This window comes from Salvia miltiorrhiza, chromosome 6 (genome assembly GCF_028751815.1).
Source record: "Salvia miltiorrhiza cultivar Shanhuang (shh) chromosome 6, IMPLAD_Smil_shh, whole genome shotgun sequence".
Classification (NCBI taxonomy): Eukaryota; Viridiplantae; Streptophyta; class Magnoliopsida; order Lamiales; family Lamiaceae; genus Salvia; species Salvia miltiorrhiza.
Window position 1 is genome coordinate 11,069,121 of NC_080392.1, and position 9,106 is coordinate 11,078,226.

The window sequence follows — 9,106 nt, forward strand, 5'->3', positions numbered from 1 at the left end:
AATTGAGCATGTGCATTCCTATGAAGACGATGTGTTTTCTACATATTATAATAACCTATTTTGTTGAGAGCAATAAGCCTTTTCATCAACTGACTTTGACGTTGATAATTTGAACCTTTTATGCTCTCATATCAATTCTTGAATAATTTCCCAATTGTGTTTGCAAGTAAGTGGGCATCAAATTCACAAGTATAATGACAAAGACAAGTTGAAACTCAGTCAAAATATATGAGTGCATTGTCCAATATGTTTTTTTAAGAACCAATAGGTATAAACCCAACTATACATATATATAACCAAAAGCATGATCTTTTTCATTGAAAGTGTAGTGCACTAACATGGATGAATAGTACACACAACACAATCCACCAAATATTAATTCAACGCAGATTTTGTGTCCACAAAGAAAAAGAAAAAGAACAATATTTATCAATGCAATAGTAGATTACATTGGTTTTTTTAAAATTTAAGTCCTGACAACCATATTACATCAATGGGAGAAATTCAAGAAAAATAAGGTAACAGAACTTACATATATGCCTCAAGCACAAGGTGAAAAACAGCTTCAACAATCCTGACCTCAACTGCTAGTGTACCCTCCCAAAATTATCTTCTTTCATTCCCTAGTTGTTTGAAGTGCTGCAAAAGCAACCACAATCTCAACAAAAAAATTCCCGAAAATGATTCTTGAAAATCGATTTTGTCTTTACCTATTGATGAACTTGTGCTGATCCAAAATGGCGCAGATATTGTCCCAATTCTCGGCAGCGGCGGCATTGTAAGGCGCTGGGACGCCATAGTTGGAGCTGGAGATGAAGAGATTCTGCTGAAATCCCAATGGGTTCTTGACTTTCCTTTTGATCACAATGGATTCTTGAATTAGGTCTTCATGATTGGCTGCGGCATGAGCTTCGTAGGTGGGGTGGCAATGGAGCTGCATCGCCTCGCGAAATCCGAGGTTGATGTTGCTGCTGGAAGCGGCCGCGATCTTGCGAAGATCGAGCTGGTTGTTCATGAAGTGGATGGGGGCGAAATCGGCGTTGATATTTCTGGTCTCGTTCAGCTTCTTGATGCACATTTTCTCTCTCGTCCGCTCTCTCGCTCTAGCCCTCGCCTTCACCCTCGACTCCTTGGCGGAGGAATCCTTGGCCGCCGCAGCCGCTTTCAGTTTGTTTGACGAGTTGGCGGCGTGCTTCGGATTCTCCGCCCCGTTCTCGAGGGCCTCGCCGGAGTCCACCTCGCACTCGGAGGAGCCGCCGCTCTTGGCGGCCGCGGCGGCGTCCCTCTCCTTCATCTCCTCGAGATCTTGGATGGCGGCCTTGGACTTGGTGAGGAGCCAATCAAGGGTTTTGCTGGGCTTGTCGAAACCTAGGTTTTCTTGAAGATCGAAGAACTTTCTAGCAACTCCGATCGAGAGCCGAACCCTCCGATCCCGCGGCCCTTGCACCGTGTCGATTTTGCTGTGCCGGTCCTTCTTCGAGGCCTTGGCGCCGCCACATGGATTCGCGGCCGCGGCCAAGGGATGGTCCCCGCTTAGGCCGTAAAGTTCTTGATTGGCGGCGAAGTGATGATGAGCCGAGAGCATGTCGTGGTGGTGGAGCAAGAAGTCGTTGGCGTTCAGGCCGACAAGGGCCGCCGCGGAGGTACGAGGATGGGAGGAGGCAGAGGGGAGTGAGAAATTGTATGCATTATTCTTGCTGAACATTTTTTTTCTTTTCTTTTTTTTTTTTTTTTTTTTTGTGGAAGCAGAAACAACAACACCAACAACAACCCTACTTTGTTACATTAGTTTTTATCGACAAAGATTTGGAAACCCTTATCGTTTTGAATTAAATTCTGCCATTTCTATCAACGTGGAAAGATGGAGATGTAGCGAGAGAGGAAAGAGGGTTTTTCTGTGTGGTCGATGCTCATAACAGTTTAATTACTGAAAACATAGTAAAGTTGTCCGTTTCTATTTGCACATCTAGAAAGCGTCTCTGTCTGAGAGAGACTTGGGGTTTTCATGAGAGTGTACTCATGTACTCTTCTTAATTTTCATCCCCATTTAAACTACATATCCATTTTTTATTTTTTTACATTGTAATTTTGTAATATAAATGTTACTATTAAACAAACCTAAGTTACTGTTTACTAACAGTACATTCTTTCATCAATCTTTAATGGTCTCCACGTAGTGCAATTTTAATAACCATAAGTTTGCTTCTTTTAGGTGTCTCTTAGTCTTGTCACGATTATATCCTCATCAATTTTGTTTCTAACATATAAAAAAATAAAATAAAAATAAAAACGTGTGACAGTCATGAAATATGAATATATACTGATTGTGATCCTTGGATTAGACAGAATGTATATCACATATCTTTGAATGACAAATAGATTAATGCTGGATATGCATTATTTGTACTTGATAGGGATAATAAGTCCATTCATCAAAAAGTAACACCAACTAATCATCATAAACTATATATATAGCCTTTCAAGAAACCCAACTTTAAAATTAGAAATTTAATCATACCATAAAGATAAAAAAGTAATAACGATTATAATAATTTATAAAAAAGTAGTAATTGTTAATAAAATATCATTAATTTACACGAATAACAAAAACACGCAAATTAATTATCACACGAACTAGTGTGAGTTTGTGTTTTAATTCCTGCCGGTTCATTTTAGACTGATATACGAATACGCAACTTAAGTTTATTCGTGTACTCGTCGGAACGAAAACAATTTCCTCAAAATTGATGTCAAATTTGTATATTTACACAAAATGGCTAAATTTTGTATGTTTTTTTCATACTTTTTTTAGAATTGATATTACCAAATAAATTATAAACACTCTCGCACATTAACCCTCTAAATAATTCAAACTCTCTTTGAATTGACTGTAGGAAATATAGATGTGTTATTAACAAGCTGCGTTTCATGATCTTAATTTGTATATATGTTTTTATACTTGAATTAAACTAGTAAGTATTTATGTTTACGTCAATATGCAAAACATGAAGAGGTAAAAATAAATAAATTAGAAAGTGCAGGGCAAGGCAAGGCAAAGGGCGGCCGTGATTGTTTTGTAATTGTAGGTGTGAGGCTAAAGTAAAAGCTGGTAAAATTAAAAAAAAAAAAAAGTAAAAAATATATATAGAGTATGTAGAGGTGCGTCCTTTGTCAATCAGGCTACGCAATCGACAAATTCTCGACTTAATGATCTCTGTGAATGGCGAGGGGCCCCGTGGCCTTCGTGTCCGCTTCTCCATCTCCATTTTCTGGTTAAAGAAACCCACACAGCTTCTCTTTTTCTCGGTACGGCTCTTTTATTTCTCCTTTTTCCGACGGTAAACCTCATTTAATCTTTCCCGAGCTCGAATCTTCGGTACCAGCGTCTTTCCTTTTGCATATGGAGGCGCTGCTGCTGCTGGGGTGGCCCGGCCAGCCTACAAACCCTAATTCTCGATTTCTTCATTTCCCCTTTTTATTTCTTTTTCAATTTTTTCTTTGTCGGTAATATATTTTTTTAACGTATCTATATATGTGTATACAGTGCTCATTGCGGGGACTGGTGGTGGCCTTCCTGTTGAAGAAGACGGAAACGAAAGATTGGTGGTGGTAAGTTGCGAGGGCGAGGTGTTGTCTGTGTAATTTAGGACATTATTAATTAGAACAGATGAAGAATGAGAATCTCTCTCTCTTTTTGAGTTTGGTGGGATAAACCCTAGCTAACACAGTAAAAGTGAAGACAAATCTGGTTTCAGTCTTTTTCTCAAAGTGGGAGGAAAGTCGTTGATTTCTTGGTATGGATTCATCGACATTTTTCCCTTTTCAACAACTTCAATTAACCCATCACTTTATTTATTATTCATTTCTTCTGTAATAACATGTAGATCCATGTATACCAGTAAATTTCTGTCTAAGATGAACACATCAACATATATATAGATATATATATAAATTTTTTATTTTTCTTTGACGAAAACGACAATAATCTTCTTCTTCCTCTTATATTCCTCCCTTCTTTTTTCCGAGGGAAGAGGATGGTAATTAAGCTTTAAAGTTCAGGGAAAGGATTGGGCACAGTGCTTCCATACTGTTCAGACTTTTTCCTTGCTTTTAAATGTTTTTATATGTGTATATATTTATTCACTTGCTCAGTTAGTTTTGATTTTAGATAATCCTTCACCAAATTCATTTCTCCACAACTAGATCTATCATTAATTATCATTAATCCTTCACCAAATGCGTTGATGGAGTACTAATTTTAATTTAACTATTTTTAGTTCGCTTTTTTGGTTTTTAGTTGGTGCTTAGTATTATTTTAATATTCGTTACTTTTTATTTAAATTTTACTTTTAAGTTCCAATTTCACACTACAACAAAAATCCCATATTAGGACTCTCATAAGTGTCCTATTATGCAATATAATAGGACTTTCCCTTGTATGGGACTTTCCCAAAATGAGTCCTATTTGCGCTAGTCACAATAGGTATAATAGGACGCATGCGCATGTCCTATTCTGGGACGCTTCATTTTAGGATGCTCAGGAGTGTCCTATTAAAAGTTTGCCAAAAAATGCATAATAGGACATTTTTTACCGTCCTATTTGGGATGATTGGAGTCTCTTATTTTAGGATGCTAGGAGGCTTTTAAAATACAATTATAATATGAAATTAATGTTATAACTAAATTAACTATTATTTCCTAATATCCGCGATATTCTACGTAATAATAATCCAACAAATATGAGATTAATCCCAATATAACAATGCTTTATTTCAAATATGAAATTTCAGACATCACCAATGAATATTTTGGTAAAGAACTCAATCATGAGTAAAGAAGCTTATTACATAGTGAATATTATATCAACTGTTTTGGAATAGGTTCTCTTTGGTACCAACTGTTTTAGAATGAGACCTCTAGGCTCCACTTTTAAAGCTATTCATCTTCTCATCAATCCAAATCGTCATTAGCTTTCACCTAAAATTTGCAAGAGAAAAACCCATTAGAATTGTGGTTATTCCAACAGCAGGATACTAGATAATTGAATAAGAGTGAAAGTTGAACTTAGCAAGCATGTGCTTCTAGGGAAAACAAAGAAAGAATAAATGTTATCAATATTTTAAAATAGAACAAGCACACCAACATAATCAACAACATAGATAAATAAAGATGATTACCAAGTGGCGAGGCCAAGCAATGCATGTTCCGATTGCGTCTCCAATCGTAGACAAATTCGAATACGACCGAATTAGTTCTTCATCCCATTCTATTGGAATACGGCCAAGCAATGCATTGTTGTATATCACCAAATCCTAGACCATATCAATCTTCTTCGAACATCATCATCATCATCGTTGATCACCTGAAAACAAAAGAAGAACTAGTTTGAATATGATCTAGTTTTACAAACTCTACAAAAATATGATCAACATCTAGGAAAATAATTGGCAATAAACAACCTTTATTCTCTGAAGTCATAGAAATCAGCAGCAAAATTACATTCAACAAATGTAGGATTCTGAAGAGTAACTCACATTATCATTATGTTCTTAAAATGCTATTATTTGATTTAAGGCACATTAAAAATACTATTATGAGATGTATACAAATCATCACATATTTTTATCAATGGAAAAATCAAATTTACCTTGAAGATCTGAAAGTGTAGTGGCAGCAACAATAGCACGCATGACCAAGGATCCACGTTCTATATCTGGAAAGTATAAATATATGGAGATTATCAGCAGGTTCGTTTGTTCTCAAGCTATAGTTATGAATAATAAATGGAGAAGAGGAGGAGAGGGATAATGGCCTTAATACACTTCTCAAAAAACAACATATTAGACCAAGCTAAAATAGCTACCAACGCAATATGATAATATCAGTCTGATGCACCTTACCTTGGTTCTAGCAAAGATACTGAGTTTGTATCCTGTCCCTGTTAGTTTCCCACCAATGCTTGGCATGCACATCTCCAAATTTTTCACGGCTGAAACACATCAACATAGCTATTAACCGAGTGAAAAGGCTATCTATCTATGGTGAGCTTTGTATGAGAAATGGAGACCTGAATCTGACATGGCGAAGCTCTCTAGTGCCATCAAGAAGCTGTCTGATGGTGATGTATACACCAGGCTCATCCACCTCTATCCATTCCGATTCAATGTCACTGGCATTGCTCACAGAGACGTCTCTGGAGGAGGTTGTGTCCACAGACGACATCTTCTTGGGGGGGGGGGATACTTGACCCTGCAGACCGCACCTTGAAGGTTTTCTTTATTTCAGCGATGGACTTTCCAGCCCCGAGTAACTAGAATCTCTCTGATATAACTAAATTTGAGTTTGCATTCGAGTAACAAATTTGAAGAGCAATCTTTTCACCTTGTGGCAAGTCACTTGAGGTATGGAGCTTAGATATATACCTGCATATTACCAATGAGCAGAGCAAATAAGAGGAGCCCCAAAATGGCTACTGCTATAGAAAACAGGACTTCCCTTAGATACGTAATGGTGTAACTGACAATTATTATCATATTACTATATTAGCTTGTAAACATTCAACGTATCAAATGAGTGACAGTGGCACTAATTTTTTTCAAGAACAGAAGTCCTACACAAACAAGATATGACTACATTCCAGAAATTTTCAGAAATACCCCTCAACTCTGATAGTTGACAGAAAAAGAAAACCAGAGCCACCACACAATGAAATGCAAGTATGAGATTATTAAAACACCTAGATGACAAGCCAATCCAAAGCCTAAAAAATGTATTAAGTCAATAAAGAGCAGAGTAACATAACTATAAAATCTTCAGATTTAAGAGCTCCTAACATTATTATCACCAAGACAGAAAACTAGTTAATATAAGCCGGGTTATGACTAAATATTTACAAAGGAAGAGCTATATCAGCCATGAACATTCTGATGTTGAAGAATTGACATTCTCTCAACAATAAAATCATTTAGCAACTATAATCTAAAATTTAGAAGAGGTTGACGAATTGAAAATGTTTAGTAACTCCTAAGATAAAAATAGGCATCTAAAATATGTGTAGAATCGTAACCAGAATAAGGTTATTACAATTTACAATAACCAAACAATGGATCTAAACATGGAGCATATCAAGACAGAACTTTGTGTGCAAAATAGTATTTCATCTCATGTTCTATTTCCTTATTATTTGGCTTTGCGTTATGCTGTTATTGTAACATTGACGAATATAGATGTGGTAATATACTACATATTCAAGGTGAACATAATTCTCCATTAGAGTAATCAGTCACTCAAATTGCTAGAATTTTCAGTCACAGATTAATTGAAGTAATATGCAAACCAGCTGCAATTTCCAACTATTAGAAAACAATTTCTACAAAGGAAGACAGATTCCTACAAGTATGGAGAAATTCTATAGCGGCCAAGCACACATACATACAAATAAATCAAATGAAACAGATCCAAATTATCCAACAGGTAAATCTCTAGAAATTAAGAGAGCTCAGAAAATCAAAGGAAATAAAAATATGGAATTCAAGCAATCTAACGAATATTTTCCGAGAAATCGGAATTATTTGAAAGTAATGTTCACCTGACGTTGTTGCGCTGTCCGCGGAGCTCCGGCGGGAATTTGCGGTCATTGACGGCATGAATCACGGAAGTGCAACGATTGTCCGTGACTTTCTTATTGGCTTTGGGAGAAGAAGATGGTGAAGATGAGGATGATGACGATGCCTGTCTTCAATCGGCGGCCGCCGATCTCGGTAGAAACGCCGGCACCGATGAAGATACAATTTTCCTTGCCGCGAATTTGGATTTGGGGTTCCAAATTTGGGGTTTTGATTTGGGGTTCCAAATTTGCGTGAGTTTGATTTCTTAGTTTTTTTTGGAAAAACAAATAGTACAGTTTTCTTATTTATCAAAAAATGCGAAAATTGCTTTTAATTTCTTATAAAATAATTCGTTTATATTTTCATTAATAGAAATAAAAATTGCTGTTAATTTTTTGATAAAAGTAAAAATTATGCAAAACTTGCTTAAACTCTCTCACAGAAGTATTATTTTAATTTTTCTTAAAATTACAAAATATGCAAATAGACTACATGTTGTCATATGTCGGTAGTCATTGATTGTGTTATTTATAATGGAATGCTTCATACGAAGACATTTTAAGGCTGAAAGTCCCATTAGAATAGTAATAGGACACTTATCATGAAATAGTCCTAATATAAGAGTCCCCACAGCCCCATTTTGTTGTAGTGTCAATTGAAATTTATAAACCAAAAGATAATGTGTATATATGTCCACCAATTAATATAAAAATTCATCAGACAATAAAGCGCAACTCAATTAGTAAGCGCAATTTTAATGTGAAATCATTGATTCGCTTCTAAGAAGAATTGTATAAAACTAATTAATCCTAATTAAAAGGCACTAACTGAAAATAAATAAATAAACTTAAAACTAATGATTAATATTAATTACAAAATTCCAACCTATTTATTTAGTTACATTGTGAAACTAAAAATTAAAATGTAAAGAAATCCAAACTTTAAACTAAAAGAATATTAATTATCCCACATTTGTGTGGTGAAGAGGTCGGGTGACTTATTTGATTATATAATAGATATTTTTTATACTTCAGAAAAGAAAAAAAAAAGAATATTAGCTATCTCTGACTAATAACTAGTATAAAGAAAAGTTAAAAACGCAAGAATTCCTCAAATTTAAAGGATTCACTGACCATGCTTCGTTAACCTCCAGAAGGCCTGTCCGGGAAAAATATACTCTATTTTTTTTGTTTGTGAGTAATATATTATACTAATTAACAATAATTATCACTATTAAAATTTCGACTATATTTATTATTACTTGTACAGAATAAAAAATCTATTGAAACTGCAAGAATATTGTAGTACTATTATATGATTAAATTGCAAACAAATATATATTTCACCAGTACTATATATATTTTCATATCATGCACGGCCTCGTTTGACGACAAATAGCAAACAAAATCTATATTATATTAAAAGGACAACTCTCAATTTTAAATTGATTTCAAATTAAATTAAAATTAATTTGAATGACAATTTCGAAAATATATATA

General features: G+C 35.1%; 1 protein-coding gene and 2 long non-coding RNA genes across 3 annotated transcripts; 1 reads left to right on the plus strand and 2 right to left on the minus strand.

Moving 5' to 3' along the window:
• Positions 1-287: 287 nt before the first annotated feature.
• LOC130988619 (transcription factor DICHOTOMA-like) lies at positions 288-1,950 on the minus strand. The gene is made up of 2 exons (XM_057912508.1): positions 711-1,950; positions 288-639 (listed from the first exon to the last, which is right to left on the minus strand). Exons 1-2 carry the CDS (start codon positions 1,703-1,705, stop codon positions 624-626), a joined length of 1,011 nt encoding a protein of 336 aa, XP_057768491.1. The 5' UTR covers positions 1,706-1,950; the 3' UTR covers positions 288-623.
• Positions 1,951-3,104: 1,154 nt separating this feature from the next.
• LOC130988620 (uncharacterized) lies at positions 3,105-3,980 on the plus strand. The gene is made up of 2 exons (XR_009090154.1): positions 3,105-3,306; positions 3,545-3,980. It is a non-coding gene; the product is annotated as an uncharacterized LOC130988620 (long non-coding RNA).
• A 775-nt stretch (positions 3,981-4,755) lies between these two features.
• LOC130988622 (uncharacterized) lies at positions 4,756-7,857 on the minus strand. The gene is made up of 6 exons (XR_009090155.1): positions 7,589-7,857; positions 6,068-6,422; positions 5,901-5,989; positions 5,648-5,713; positions 5,178-5,362; positions 4,756-4,977 (listed from the first exon to the last, which is right to left on the minus strand). It is a non-coding gene; the product is annotated as an uncharacterized LOC130988622 (long non-coding RNA).
• Between the last annotated feature and the right edge of the window lie 1,249 nt (positions 7,858-9,106).